This window comes from Dreissena polymorpha, chromosome 5 (assembly GCF_020536995.1).
Source record: "Dreissena polymorpha isolate Duluth1 chromosome 5, UMN_Dpol_1.0, whole genome shotgun sequence".
In the NCBI taxonomy this organism is placed as follows: domain Eukaryota; kingdom Metazoa; phylum Mollusca; class Bivalvia; order Myida; family Dreissenidae; genus Dreissena; species Dreissena polymorpha.
The window spans coordinates 116,038,593-116,054,745 of NC_068359.1; the positions used below are offsets into that span (position 1 = coordinate 116,038,593).

The 16,153-nt window shown below is 37.6% G+C and overlaps 1 protein-coding gene across 1 annotated transcript; it reads left to right on the top strand.

Annotated features, from left to right (window-relative positions):
• Window positions 1–5,087: 5,087 nt before the first annotated feature.
• Window positions 5,088–7,748, top strand: LOC127831571 (uncharacterized). The gene is made up of 3 exons (XM_052356550.1): window positions 5,088–5,183; window positions 5,921–6,473; window positions 6,721–7,748. Exons 1-3 carry the CDS (start codon window positions 5,088–5,090, stop codon window positions 7,746–7,748), a joined length of 1,677 nt encoding a protein of 558 aa, XP_052212510.1.
• The last annotated feature ends 8,405 nt before the right edge of the window (window positions 7,749–16,153 follow it).

The window sequence follows — 16,153 nt, forward strand, 5'->3', positions numbered from 1 at the left end:
GTAGTAGTAGTAGTAGTAGTAGTAGTAGTAGTAGTAGTAGTAGTAGTAGTAGTAGTAGTAGTAGTAGCAGCAGCAGCAGCAGCAGCAGTAGTAGTAGTAATAGTAGTAGTAGTAGTAGTAGTAGAAGTAGTAGTAGTAGTAGTAGTAGTAGTAGTAGTAGTAGTAGTAGTAGTAGTAGTAGTAGTAGTAGTAGTAGTAGTAGTAGTAGTAGTAGCAGTAGTAGAAGTAGTAGTAGACACGAAAAACTAGACACACGTGTACCGCATTATTTAATCGGCAAATAAAATGAAATAAATAATCACTGTGGATTTGCTTCGCGAATGATTGTGGTTATGGATATCTTTGATGCAAAGCGTTGCTTCAAGCAGAAATTTAAAAAAAAGGATTAAGAAAAAGAAAATTATGCGACAATTCATTTAGTCATGTTTAATTACATGATAGCAAAATACATTGTAGCTGTTTTACTATTTTCTTTGTTAATCACAGAATTATAAACACGCCCGCATAAAAGTTAAAGATGTATATAAGTCGTTTTATGCACTTTTATAAGCTGTCGTTGATATGATAAGACACAGGGATCTTTAAACAAATACTGTTAATATATACAAGGATACAACTGCCAAAAAATCCTATTTAACACCATTGTCTCAATAAATGCCAATATTTCTCAAAGGAATGCAATGAACGTAATGATTACACTGAATATCAATAGCCAATAGTTGAATGTACGTGTTGTATTAACATACAACAAAGCAAGTTTCTTAACCAAATGAGACGAAATCTTACTATGACACTGATGTGCACACGGCGATGGGGACTTTTGCATAACTACCTGTATTTGTTTGAGCCTCAGTTGAGCAGACGCACACGCCCGCAAATTGTAAACAAAATAAGAGTGGTTGAAAATTTTGAATAAAGCAAATAAGTAAAATTTCGACATTATTATCTTTCGTTTTTATTGTGAGTGCTACGGCACAGATTTGCGATATCATATTAAATGCAAATGATTTCCAGTAATGACAAGCTGTTGAGTCTGAAGATCATACCTTGTTGATGTTTGAGTTTGCTGGCACAGGGAAATCGTATGTTGAGTCAGAAGAAGCTAACATGCTACACTTTAAGGCTTATGTGTTCAACTGGCGTGTTCGATCGTGATTGTTAATGCATTATACGGTAATATGTTGTTTGTTTTCATATGCTGATTTATAAATTATTGTGACATTGTTTTTTATTCATATAAATTGTGTGTAGTAGTATCATTATAAATTCTAAAACTTTTTCATCAAATGATGATAATATGATAATAATCAAAGGTATCATATATAACCATAAATTGTGTTATTGTACTAAACATTTAATTAACTGAAATAATTAGTTCTAATCTGAATTGAGTTAAACAACATATGCACACTGTACACATACATAATTTATTATTTTTATGACGTACATAGCATTTTGCATTTGTAATTGAAATACCTTTTATGTTTATTTATATATTTTCCTGTAGTGGAATGCCATTTGCTGTAAAAACGTTCTTCGGTCTTTTGGATGGTAGACATAATCATTAAGACATTAAAAGTAATGAACATTTCAAACCAAGATATCAAACAGTTATTGAAAAATAATAAAAAACAGATTGTGTCATAATGGATGAATGTTTCATGTTAAACATAAAAAAAAATACTATGGACACCATTTACGGTGTTTGCAAAATTAAAAAGGCACAATGATCGTTCGGTGGTTTTCAAATTGTTATGTGTGGTGACTTTTTTCAACTTCCGCCAGTTGAACACCTCCCATATAATTACACTGGTGAATGCTGCTTAATATTATTTTGTTCGATGATTTATGTTTCAAACTCAAAATTTTACTGGAAGAAAAAATTGGAATCAAATCTGGATAAATGTTACTCGGAAATACAGTTAAGAGGGTTTTCCAAGGAAATTGCAGTGGTGAACTGATTGCATTTCTTAAATCAGTATCAATGTCTCTTACTGGAAACAGACTTGCACGAGCACAAAGCCACACATTCATTGGTTGATGACTTTAATAGAAATGCTATTGTTAAAGATTCTGGGGGAATTTGTAACAAAAGATCCTTGACATACACAAGATTTGGAATGAATTGCTGCAACCAAAATGATGTGGTTGAAAATTGCACGCCCTGATCAGCTATTTCAAACATTAAGTGACAAACTTGTAAATGGAATAACGGGTATTGTTCACACAGTTATCCCCCGTTCTCACAGAGCTGCGACTTGACGACGATAATACCGATCCAGCCACGATCTGAAAAATCTGTGTTCATCAAGAGAGAAGTACCAAAAATGCTATCCACATCTTTTTAGTTTGCTCGTTTTTAAGTTTTTAACGATGTTATGCTTTTGTCCATATCTTGTCACGTTAAAACTGTATGTGTCATTAGATTTTCACTAGGTTCAGAAATGTGAAATGATGACATTGACGTACATAACGTGACACAATTTAATTTATAATAGCTTATTACATGGGTATTGTCAAGTAATTCCATATCAATATCGACAATGTAAGTAAATGTCAAAATTTAAAGCCTCCAAATTGGTTTCATGTTAATATTATCATGATCGTAAATAATGTTCATCATAATTTGATAAAATGTTTTGGAAATTAATATGATATGTACAAATGCATGAGTCTTTTACGCAAACTCACAGTAAAGGTAGATTATACGATTGAGCCCTCATTGTAATATCTGCTCAATGCGTACTGTACCCTTTGAATGGCTATAATCAAAATAATGCGATTGTTAAGGTAAGCTAGATAACCTAAACAAAAACATGAGCCACTGATGCCAGGTCAAGGTCAATGTTACACTTAAAGGTCAATATTTTAGCATTTGTATCTTATATGGTTAATATAATAATGTTTCCACATATTATAACATTTTGAACGGGAAAAGAACCAATAACCAAACACAGTCCAAACATTAAATAAATCTCAGATGCATGATAAAAGGTACTATTATGTGAATTCTAGATGTTTGGCCACCACTTCATTGTCAAAAGAATATCTGCGGTTTAAGAAGCTGTGTCTTGGATTAAGGTGTAATTGTCATAACATGCATTTGTGTTATTGAATCATGGTTGAAACATGCATTTCAAGTATGTATACGTGTATTCAGTGACAATGAAGTACAACAAATAATAGTGCTACAGCTCCAGTTGCTGCTGCTGATACACATGATGGATTTGATGATGAATTTGATGACGTTAAGTTTTCAGTAAATACTGAAGAATAAACACAGAAATGTAATTACATGACTTCAACAACCCGTATTTGAAAGCAATTTGTTTAAATTTAAACATCCAGTACCCAACACAAAGTTGCAACTTAATTGTATTGTTGACAAAATTGACTACTCATATTTGACACAGTTTGTTTAAAAATGTATTTTAAATTAAATGACCTTTAAATGTGTTGAAAAGGATCTAATGACCAGAAGTTAATCCTCGAAAACGATTTCGTTGAATTATAAAAACTAATGCACATTTTCACAAGAGGAACATGCCATTAATTTGACTGTTTAATTTAATTTCAAAATGAAAATACATTTGCAAACCAGCACATGGCTTTTGTCATAAAATCGTGAGAAAAAAATGCTTATTGTTTTCCTTTCAAAAAGTGGACATGTGGTGCGTTTCTTACAACATAATTCTCAATAGAATGGTAGCATGCACAGATAAAGCAAGAGTCCGTATTGTGTATTTATGTCTGAATAAAATTTGCTGTTACACAATAAGGAAAATGTACTAGTTGTGGCAAAGTGACCGCTGGATATTTATCCTTAAAGTGTGGGGTACATTATGCACAGTGCGGTATATTGAAAGTTATAGTTGGAGCATACTTCCCGCAGCTATTATTATCCTTCAAGTGTAATATACGATAAATACAGCGCGGCATATTGAAAGTTATAGTTGAAACATAGTTCCCGCAGCTATTATTATCCTTCAAGTGTAATATGCGATAAATACAGCGCGGCATATTGAATGTTAAAGGTGGAGCATACTTCCCGCAGCTATTATTATCCTTCAAGTGTGATATACGATATGTACAGCTCGGTATAAAACGTTATAGATAGAGCATACTTCTCGCAGGTATTATGATCCTTCAAGTGTAATATACGATAAATACAGCGCGGCATATTGAAAGGTATAGTTGAAACATAGTTCCCGCAGTTATATTTATCCTTTAAGTTTGATATACGATATGTACAGCGCGGCATATTGAAAGTTTTAGTTGGAGCATAGTTCCCGCAGCTATTCTTATCCTTCCATTGTGATATACGATTAGTTAAGCGCGGCATTTTGAAAGTTAATGCTTCATCAAACGGTTATATATAATTTATTAAAACCCGCAATAAATAAACCAAACTACACAATATGGTATACACTATGTGAAATGCGCTTGACCTTTCACCTCGTAGCCAGCAAAAAAATGCATTTCAACCTCCGTTGGAATTATATCTTTAAACATGTATACGTTTAAGCTCCTTATCCAGAAGTTAGTCATTCAATAGATATAAAGTCTACGAGGATGCATTTTGTACTGCCATCAGACGATAATAAAAAACATGTAAGAAATCTGTAAACATATCCTGCCTTTCGAGTAACGTGAAAAAAGGACTTTGGTTAATTGTTATTGCTGTACAAAGCATATTTTGGAAATATAGGACACGTAATATGATATACAAATTCAATGAGATCGATTTATAAAATATTCATGGATGGAACGATCACTTATAACTAAGTTGCCACATTCAATTTGCGCTTGATAGTTATATTTTAGTTTTTCTCCATCAGCACTGTTTTATGTATGCAAAACTATTCGTAGAAGATGTGAATAGTTCTAAACTAATCGATAAGTAGGGCATATCGATATCTTAGTCTTTGTAATGCACGTATCTAATATGACATGGTAGATATAGAGCGGTTTAACAAGAAGCGTAATTTACTTCCTGTTGCAAGGAAATCAAAGGTGTCGTATGCTAAAAGCGCAGTGGGAATATCTAACGGTTTTATTGGTCTATTTACATTAAATAAGAATAATCGATGGCTTCGGACGATGGGGAGTACCGGGTCACAGGCTGTATTGGTCAGGGTGCGTTTGGAAAGGTTGTTCTGCTAGAAAACTCGGCTGGAGATCAGGTAAACATAGACTAAACAACTAGGAGCAATCGAAAGTAGACTATGAACTGAATTGAACTGTTGAACTCGAAACTGGATGTAGAATATAATTTATTGAAAATGTAATAATAATTGAAAAAAATGAGATACATATATGCATGTCTGCCCCTTCGACATATATACACAAGATATATCCTTCTTTCCTATTGGTTCGTGAATTCCTATTAGTTCGTGAATTTTTTTGTGACGCAATAATAAAAACATCCGTGCGTCGCACGTGTCCGAATTCGATACTAGTATAACCGGAAGATTTGCACTCTCGGTAAAAGTGAAAAATGAGGACAAAAAAGGTAATATTTTGCTTTTTCTTACTGTATACACATTCATATTATTGCAATTTGCACTGAAATAACTGAGTAAAATAACAGTATACCTTAAATATTACGCTTATTTTGGTTTTACATCTGCCCCAGACTTTTGTTTACAATGTCAAGGTAACGTGACTAAAACAATATCGACTTAAGTCGACGTTTTTGTAAAGTAGAGGCCCGTAACGGGGGATATGGAAAGTTGAACGAAAACTGATTAATATCCAATTAACGTCGCGTGTTTTTTTAACGTTGTAGGCAGTTCCTCAAAAATATCATGGAAAATATAAAAACTATACCCCTGACATACTGCTTAAAGCAGTTGAAGAAGTAAAGTTGAAAAAAATATCCATCCGTCGTGTTGCTCTTCAATACAACATTCCATACCAGACATTGCGTGATCGGATCAGTGGTCGTGTGGATCCAAATAACTTCACGACTGAAACGATTTTCACTGAAGACGAGGAACTGAGGTTGGTGGAACACACAGAAGACTCTGCCAGACTGGGGTACGGCTTCAGTAATACAGCAATGCAACAGATGGCAGGCGAATTGGCGCACCACCTTGGAAAACGCGCTACTGACAAGCCACTCAGTAACTGTTGGTTATATGGCTTTTTAAAAAGATGGGAGAGCAGAATATCCACACTGAAACCTTCAGCGTTGGATTCAAACAGAGCCAAACACTCAACTCCAGAAATTGTTGCCAAATATTTTGATAACCTCGAAGTGGCTATCGCGGAGTACGGGCTACAGGAGAGACCTGATTGCATATACAATCTGGACGAAACGGGCATCTCTCCTGAACATCGACCACCAAATATTATCGCTCCAATCAAAGAGAAAGCGCAGGCGGTCACGTCGCCACGATCGGCAACAACAACATTGATCGCGTGCGCAAGCGCATCAGGACACCATCTGCCGCCATATTTTGTGTTTAAAGGTTTATTAAAATCTAAGCAAACTAATTTTTAATCCATATATGCTAAGCAAATGAGTTACATTCATAATTATGTAGTACAGTATTTATAAAGCTAAAACATGCATTTAAAGTAAAAGTCAGTCGCGTAAATCAATACATTGATGTTATTTAATTAATTGCAAAAGAATATTAACTTTGAAACACTACATTAATGTACTATCTTTTAATATTTAAACGCTGTAGTTATTTACATAAATAATTAATGCAGGAAAAAGGTCCAACGACAACTTGTCGAAAGAACTTACACCCGGTGCTGTTGTGACCATGTCGGAAACTGGTTGGTCGACCACTGCAACCTTCAAGGACTACCTCGAAAACCACTTTTTGAAGTACGTCAATAGAGGAGACGGCAGCCAACCAGTACTTCTATTACTTGACGGGCACAGCACACACACTTCCCAAGAGATGGTGAAATGGGCCAGAGATCGACACATCCACCTGTTTTGTTTGCCAGCGCACACATCGCATGTCCTGCAACCCCTTGATGTCGGAGTGTTTGGGCCGTTCAAGCGCTTCTATTATAGCGAATGTGCTTCGTACATGAAGGCGAATCAAGGCAAGATCGTGACGAAATACGAAATAGCAGGCATTGCATGTAAGGCGTACTTGAAGGCCCTCTGTCACTGGAACATAGTTTCCGCTTTTAGGAAAACCGGCGTGCATCCCCTGAACAAAAATGCTGTTCCGATGGAAAAGCTCTTGCCGTGTGAATCGTTCCGAGATGAGACACCAATGCTCAAGATGCAGTCGATACGCGCTGGCAAAGAGGCGGTGGATGAGTATCTTCGGGCGAAATCCGAATCTACCAGCACAACAGCCCCTTGCAAATGCAAATGCGGGAAGCAAAATCCCACAACACCAAAACCGAAGCCTGGCGGGAAACTACTCACCAGTGATGCATACATTGAGGCGCTCGAAATATACGATGCACAAAAGAAAACCAAGGCACCATCATCATCCAGGACAAACCTGCCACAAACAAGCCCCAAACAATCTACAAGCGGTTTAATCATCAACCGAACCGACAATTCTGAAAGCGAGTCAGATATTGACGACACAGAAGTTTGCTGCGTTTGCGAGAGATTCACGCCCATCAATGTTGACAAGCGACCACACCTAAAGATAGTCAACTGGGGACAGTGCGACGAGTGTGGACATTGGGTTCACTTGGGTTTCTGTCATGCCATGTCTGTTCTCAGACGAGGCTACAGTTTTCTGTGCCCTCATTGCAGTTAAATTGTCGATGTTGTTTATCGTTGTTCAGTTGTTTTCTTACTGCAGACTTTTGTACCAACGAATCAAATCTCCATTTGTTCAATTTCATAAATTACTCACAGTTTGTGCATATTTGCTTTTTTTGCTGCTTAGTTACAATTGTTTTCACTGTTTATTTATTTATTGAGAAAATAATTACATTACATAATTGAGAATTGAACATCAGTGAATGATTTACAACCCAGTGCCCCCTTCTTGAGCCTCACATTTGAGCGCGTGCGCTCGACCAATAAAATTCACGAACCAATAGGAAAACGTTCAGCAGATACAGACTTCCGACTGTCAACATGTACATGTAAGTATATCGATGTTTAACAAGTTTGAGTTCAAAATTTTCGGTTTATTTGCGTTCTACGGATGTTTTTAGTTCTAGATATCATCATCTCCAATTTGAATAAATATTTAAGTTGCGCATACGCAATTTCGAACGCTTAGGTGGCCGAACCAACAGGAAAAGTGGCTAAATCACGAGTATCACATTATTATATGAAATTATGAAATCATAGCACGGGCTGATTTACAATAAAGGTAGTGGGTGTTTAATGGGTACTTTTCCAGAAATACAATTTGTTATTATTTCCACATTGTAAATTGTATATCACAACTTATTGAAAATCTAAAAAACTTTTTACCATCCAGTTAACTCTTTACACTTGGTTGGATACATCTTCCCCTTGACTTGGTTTGGCGTTTTCTATAATATGAACCTATATCCAAAATTCTTAGTTTGGTAAATGGGATATACATATATTTTGACAATAAGCTCAATAAACATACTCAAATGGATTGTGATAATAAACACAGCATAAAAAGTTGAAAGAGAATTGTGTCTTTGATGTCCGATAGTATGTGCACTCAACTGGATAAAATGGTAAAAACGAAAACAAATAGGTCAGTGACAAGAAACTTTAATTAAATTTGTTGTCACTTGTAGTGGGATGATATGAATACATGCTAACACAATCTATTTTATACATAGTAAATGAATTTCGGGAAGTTTTACCAATTCCATCTCAAGAGATTACACTTTGCGTATGCCTATCCCCATTAATTATTACGCAATGAATTTCAAATTTGCAGATCACATATTTCTTTTAAATTTCCTATTAAAAGCGACAGTTATGCACTCTGATATATGATCACATTTGTTTTAATATTGATATTATAAAACATTAATGATTCAATCTTAAGGTCAAAAAAGTCCAAAGGCAATCCATGCAAACAGCTGCTCTTCACCACAAAATGTCAAGGCATTTCCAGTCTTACATAGCAAAATATATATGTTGTAATGGAAACACTATCCACATCGCCACTATAACCAGACATGTTGCCATTAGCAACAACAGAGATGCCAGCTTCTTTCTGTGCTTCAGCAGAATTCGGCACTGATGGTTTCACATATGCCTTCGAACCCGTTTTCAAATCCACAACAGAAATCCGAGCTCTATCCGGAATCTCTTTACCTCAAACTGTAAAACATTGACGCAATTATTTTTTTCATGAATTCAATTATCCCTTTTAAGTTTCATATTGATGCCTTATAGGATTGTTTGTTATGAGAAACAATCAATCGCGAGGACATAAAGCACTTCACAATTGGACGACTCCCTGTTCTCAAATTATCAAACATAAACATATGTTTTACACGATGAAATATGACCAAACGTTGAAACTCTAAACAATATAAACTTTTTTGTAAATGAGTTTTGCGTTATGCGCATGAAAAAAAAAATTATATTGACCTTATGGTTTCCTTTAGATTAAAAAAGGGTTAATATGTATTTTTTCTTTGGTTGTTTGTGATAGGTGTTGTTTTTTTTTTAAAGAAAGAAAGAGAAAAACAACAGAATAGTTACGAATAAGGATGAGTTGCATAAAGTGGGTAGAAAGCATACTGGGCTTGTTTATGAAAGTTAAATGTGTTTCCATTTTTGTTCAAATATATGAAGTATATCATTGTTTAGGGCTATTTCTTTTTTAATTTGAATCTTCAGTTTTAAATAATTGAGAAAACAGTTCATTGTAGGTGTTTGTTTTTTGTATTTCATGCTGAATATAAAATACTTCATCAATATAATTATGCAATTAACAGCGTTATTAACCTCTTGTATTTTGCAGGTATTTACACCTAAACTGATGTCTAAGAGAGATAGTTTAACATTTAATTGTTGTTTCGCTAGAAAGGTTGTCAATTGATTCCATAGAGATTGAATATGTTTACACTCCCAGTAAAGGTGTTCTATTGTTTCAATATGTTCACTACACAAATCACATAGATTTGTGTTGGATAGGTTGCACTTAAAAAGATATTTATTTGTAGCTATGATTCTATGGATGTATATATATTGAAAAGTGTGCTATCAGTAGTTGATTCATATGGCATGACAAATATTTGTTTCCAATTAAATTCTTTTTCTCGAAGAAGGTTTTGCCATTTAGATTGAGCTTTAGAGATTTCGGCAGGGTTTTTAATTTGAAATATGTACAATATGTTGTTCGTTTAGTTTTGCAATTATGTTTTCTACGTATGTTTTTGAGTACATGATGTGTTATTTGTATTGGTAACAGCTTTAATACGTATGGGTATACTTTTGATCAATTTGTAGTACATCAGAAAATTACTTGTAGGTATTCCGAATATGTAGCATAAGTTATCAAAAGAATAGAAGTCGTTTATTCTGTAGTCGCACTATTGATCTACATATTTTATGTTTCGTTCGAACCGATGTTTATAGAAAAACGTTTTATTGTAAGTAGTTATGTCTTTATAGAATGATTTTACTGTTTATTTTGGTTTCTAAATTATAAGAAACTTTACACCATGCCGATAGAACATTCGATAGAAATATTTTTTGGTTGAAATTTCATCTAAGATATTATTGTCGATATATCATTCAAAAAGTAAGGAGTCACCATATGTTTTAAGAATTTTCTGGTAGAATAATTTCCATTTGCTCGTATTGGTATTATTTAAATATCTTTTAACCCAACCGCATTTGATTGCATTCAGGAATGAATCTATATCCGTTAGTCTGATACCTCCATATTCTACTGATTGAATTAATTGAGTTCGCTTAATTTTATCAGGTTTACCGTCCCATATGAAATTAAATATTTCTGATTTTATATCTCCAATAATATCATTTGGTGGGTTTGAGAGAACTGTTAGTGTATAAATTAATTTAGGAAGTGCAAACGTTTTGAACACGGTGTTTTTTCCGATAACTGTAAGTTTACGATGCTGCCATGATTTTGATCAATTTTTAAATTTTTGTAATTTAGGCAATATGTTTTTTTTAAATTGTTTCATTTTCATTGTTTGTAAAGGTTATTCCTAACGTTGTTGCTTCATCTGATGTCCTGTTGAATTTCATTTCTTTTTAAAGATGAATATTACTTTGTTTAAATTTACCTACTCGTGGCACAGTGCATTTACTTTTGTATAGTTTAAGACCCGATGCCTTTCCAAAAAGGGTTAGCGATTCTATAAGATTATTGAATGAGTCACTACTGTTTAAGAAATAAGTTGCATCGTCAGCAAATAGGGACTGTCTAATCTCTTCGTCAGGTTCTAGCGATATTCTCATTATTTGTTTATTTGATTGGATATAGTGTGATATATACACGATCCATCTAATAAATAGCGAGGATGAAAGTGGACATCCTTGTCTTACCCCTCGTTTGATGTTAAAATTGTTTGAGAAGAAGCCATTGTTAATAATTATACTGTTATTATCGGTATAAAATAGTTTGACCCATTTAATTAGACTTTCACCGAAATTCATATTTTCTAAGCAAGGCAACATAAACGAGTGGTCTAGTGAATCGAAAGCCTTTTCGAAGTCTGCAAAGAAAATGAGGCCAGAATTGTTTGGTTGGTTGAAATAATGTATGCACTCTTATATCAGACGTACGTTTTCACCAATGTAACGTCCTTTAACGTCCTCAAACTTGACAAGATGGAAAAGACCGTTCCAGGCAATTCTTCCATATGACATCTGAGAGATGTCCAACACCTTAATAAAAAGTAAAAAAAAGTCAATGTGTCAAAATAATATGTCAATAAGGCAGAGAAATTCTTGATACATCATGCAGTTCTAAAAATGGTAAAACTTTGTAATTCATTAGCTATTGATAAGAGTATTGTAACGCCCCAGCTTTATCGTGTTGTAAAATTTAAATATGTAATGTTACACTTACCTGTTAAAACATGTTAAGTCGTACCTATTTGGTGCTCCTGAATTGCCACGACAGGCCATGTCTGTTCATGAACGCCAGGATGGCCTGTCGCTCCAATTCCCATTCAGAACATTTTGACATGTATCCATGTTGTTTACATTTTACATTACAAAACATGTTTTTACGCTGTCCTTGATCCGTTCTGAAGGAAAAGTAACCAGTCGTTTTTGTATTGACACAGTCTTTGTTTGTTAAATATCCTCAAGAAGAAATAATTGTTTACTCACAATGTATAAAATCCATAGTTTTGTAAGTATTTATACACTTCTTATACGTAAAATTCCATTCTTAGCAGGAATATTCAACTAGTCGTTTGTTTAATGATGTCATAATGGGCCGTGACGTCATATTTTCGGCACATTTAGCGCTTTTTCTCTGTATTATCGGCCACGGCCACGGCCGTCGGCCACTTGTTTCGGCCATCGGCCACCGGCCTCGGCCTTCGGCAACCCTTGAGTATATAAGTAAGGCTCTTTTTCGGCCAAAGGACATTCAAAATTTTAAAACTGACGAAACATCATTGACGTATATTAATAAGCGGATTTCTTATAAAATGGTTGGCATTAAAAGTTTTATTAAATTTACTTTAACATTTGAGCTTTAAAACAACGGATATTTCTTTAACTCAAGTTTGCGTAGTAAAGTAAAGAGACTTTCATTTACAAAGACTTAACTTTTATTATATTCATGATTTATACGCTGATTTATCAACCATGATGCCTCATGTTGAAATATAAATTTTCACGTAGATTATTTAAAAATAATGCTCATCGCTCAGCGGTTATTTCATTGATATGTTAAACTTCTGTTCGGTAAAATGTTAGATGTTAAACAATAAACTGTTAAACATTACCGTCTTTCGGCTTCTTGGAGTAAAGACCTGAGTCGTAACATAATTTTTGGCGTTGTCGGCAGGATCTGTTTTCATAACAGATCCAGTGATAGAACTTATATTTCCGAAGAGACTTTTGTTTTCGCGATTTTGAACACATTCGGTATTATATAACGATACAATGGCAACTTTGCAACAAGTCGATAGTGAGGGGGTCATCTCGTTCAAAAGCCCGTGCAAAAGGGACCAGTCTCTTGAAACCGTCGATGCCGTATCCGACCACTCCTCTCGGGTTAGTAGTACCGGAAGTCGTTCCCATTCGTCATCCGCGCAGATGTTAGCGAAAATTGAAGGGATGTCTCGGGACATTGAACAGCTAACAAGGGTCGTTGGGTTATATCAGAATAGGCTTGCTTCAACTGAAACATCGGTGAGTACGGGTGATCGGCACGTACTTCCGGACATAAATGACAATGCCCTGGCTAGACAGGCTTTTGAGAGCAGTGTAGGTGATACTGCGCAGGGGCATGACCGCTCAATATTGGATCAACCATGTAGGCCAGCGGGCAGACTAATAAAGGGGCAAGGGTGGACAAGTCACGCCTTAAACCCCGCTTCAGGCGACCGCAGTAGACATGTTGAGTTCAACAATGGTATGCACAACAGGCCCAATTACTCGTGTTACGGGCGGGAACCAGGCATGCACGCCGATGTATGTAACACGGGATATAACCCATGGGAGGAGCAGAACGGAAGTAGGGACGAAGCGTCAAGTGGTCCTGCGCCGATGGATGATAATCTCACTTATAAGACCAACGCCGCTGAACATAGGCGGCGTGTCCTCACCTCTGAAACACAGTGGGAGGGGGCGTGGCGTCAGACCCAAGGAGCACCCCCGATGATTGGACGCGTAGAGGTGCGTAATCCCATCAGAGAACTAACTGCAGATGAAGTATCTGGGGCAAGGGGCGACCAATACTTTGCCCGAGGGTGTATCTCAGTAGAGGACAACCACGTGCACACAACCCAGCTTCCGGCCGCAGTGCAGAGTGAGAACATGCATTCTATTTCCGCTTCGAGGGTAATGCATAGTGCGACAAGGGGTTTGAGCCAAATGAAAATCCCCCCCTTCACAGGTAAGGAAAACTGGGCAGTGTGGTCAGCCAAATTTGACGTTATCGCGTCGCGCTACAGGTGGACGGACGACGAGAGGCTGGACAACTTGTTGCCTAGGATAGAAGGCCAGGCAAGTGAGTTCGTTTTCACCCAGTTGCCGAAGCGAGTTCTCACGAGTTATCGCGATTTGGTATATGAGCTGACTGCCAGGTACCGGGTCATTGAAACCCCTCAAGCTTTCGCCGCAAAGCTGAGCAAACGTAACCAGAGGCAAGGGGAGACAGCGGAAGAATATGCCGCTGAACTGCAGCGTTTATATGATAAGGCACACCCAGATCGTGCTCGTGGCATTCGAAACGAAGATTTGGTAAGGAAGTTCTTGGATGGTTTGCTTGATTCAGACGTAAGGTTCGAAGTCGAATATCACAAAGAACCCAAAGATCTAGAGGAGGCCGTGTTTCAGGTAGTGAACCTAATTCAGGTAAAGAACGGGTGTAAGCAGGACCGTCCTTACAAGTCTCATGTCAGACGTACAGTGGACGACGGCACTTACGAACAGACGGAACAGGTAAACAGAGTGCCGGAAAGCAAACCAATTAAACGCATTGATGCCCCAAATCGAAGACTGAACGCATCAGGGAGCGAGCAACCTAAAGATGATCAGCACGATGTACTAAACCAGATACTGGCCCGGTTGAAGAAGCTAGAGGATAGAGATGCAACCGGCCCGTTTAGAAAAGGGGTTAGACTGAACGTGGAGTGTTATAAATGCCATAACAAAGGTCACTACGCTCGGGAATGCCCATCCAGGAATGCGATTGAGGAGAAACAGCGATGTCCCACTAAGGGCAAGGACGAAGTGAAGCATTTAAACGGGCAAGGACCTTCTCGTGCGCCCGATGAGAGGTCCATTTAGACACGTTAGTCACAGGAAATGAGGGCCAATCAGATAATCAGTACAGTGACGAGATGCCAAAACTTGGGCATAGTGATTTTGACCTTAAATTGGGTAACGGGGTGTACTTGAGGGGTTCCGTAGAAGGGGTGCCGATAGCCTTCACGGCTGACACAGGTTCATCTAGGACGATAATTGCACATAGTGTATACAGCCAAATACCGGAGTGCAAGAGACCTGTGTTGAAGGGGAGCGCTCCATTGATGGGAGCTGGGGGCTCACCCATCCGTGATTGGGGAACCGCACGGTTAAATCTTTGCTTGGGCAACGTGGAGCTGCAGTGCGATGCTGTAATTGCCGAGATAGAGGACCAGGCGCTGTTGGGGTACGATGTCCTAGTGGGCAGTGAACATGGTCCAGCCGACTTACTGTTAAGTAAGGGTGTTGTTGTCCTTGGTGGAGTAGAAATACCGTGCTTTAAGAAGGCAGTTGAGTCGCGTTACAGAAAGGTCACAGTCGCAGAAGACGTCACCGTACCGGCCAAGTCTGAGGCTTTGGTTGATGTTTTCGTAGGTCGCAGAGAAAGCGATGACGATGATAGCCGAGCCGAGTACTTAATAGAAGCAACCGATGGCTTTAAAGACAGGTATCATCTCATGATGGGCGCGACCTTGGTTGATATCAATAAAGCTGTTACATGCAAGGTTAGGGTTCTCAATCCGCAGGCGGCTGATGTCGCTCTGAAGCAAGATGCTGAGATCGCGTGTGCAGAGAGGATCGATAGGGTCGTGAGTGTATTAACGGAGAAAGAAAACGAAGGCGAGGAAAGCCTAGCAAGGGTTCGCAGGGTCCAGTTAAGGAGTCCCCAGTCGTCTCCTGCGGATGTTATGTTTCTCAAAGCGAGCGAAGCAGATATCCCTGTCCATCTGACTGGGTTGTATACCAGATCAACGCTGGGTAAAACGGACGCCGAAAAGAGCATGGTGGCAGGCTTATTGGTCAAGTACAGTGACACCTTTTCAAAGGATGATTGGGATCTGGGACTTACGCATTTGACAGAACACCCTATTAACACCGAGGACGCCGCTCCAGTTAAGCAGCGCCCTCGGCGGGTACCGTTGGCCTACGCTGACGAGGAGAGAAATGCCATCGAAGACCTTATGCGAAAAGGGGTCATAAGAAAAAGTACCTCACCTTGGGCAAGCCCGATCGTGTTGGTTCGTAAAAAGAACGGTGCGGTACGCCCATGCATTGACTACAGACGGGTAAACGCCCTCGTAAAAC

Bases quoted from the DNA above. Each gene is read 5' to 3' on its own strand.
- LOC127831571 (XM_052356550.1), top strand. From the start codon at position 5,088: ATGGCTTCGGACGATGGGGAGTACCGGGTCACAGGCTGTATTGGTCAG. The intron at 5,184-5,920 runs GTAAACATAGAC...ATTCCATACCAG, and splicing joins AAAACTCGGCTGGAGATCAG to ACATTGCGTGATCGGATCAG. The intron at 6,474-6,720 runs GTTTATTAAAAT...TAATTAATGCAG, and splicing joins GCCATATTTTGTGTTTAAAG to GAAAAAGGTCCAACGACAAC.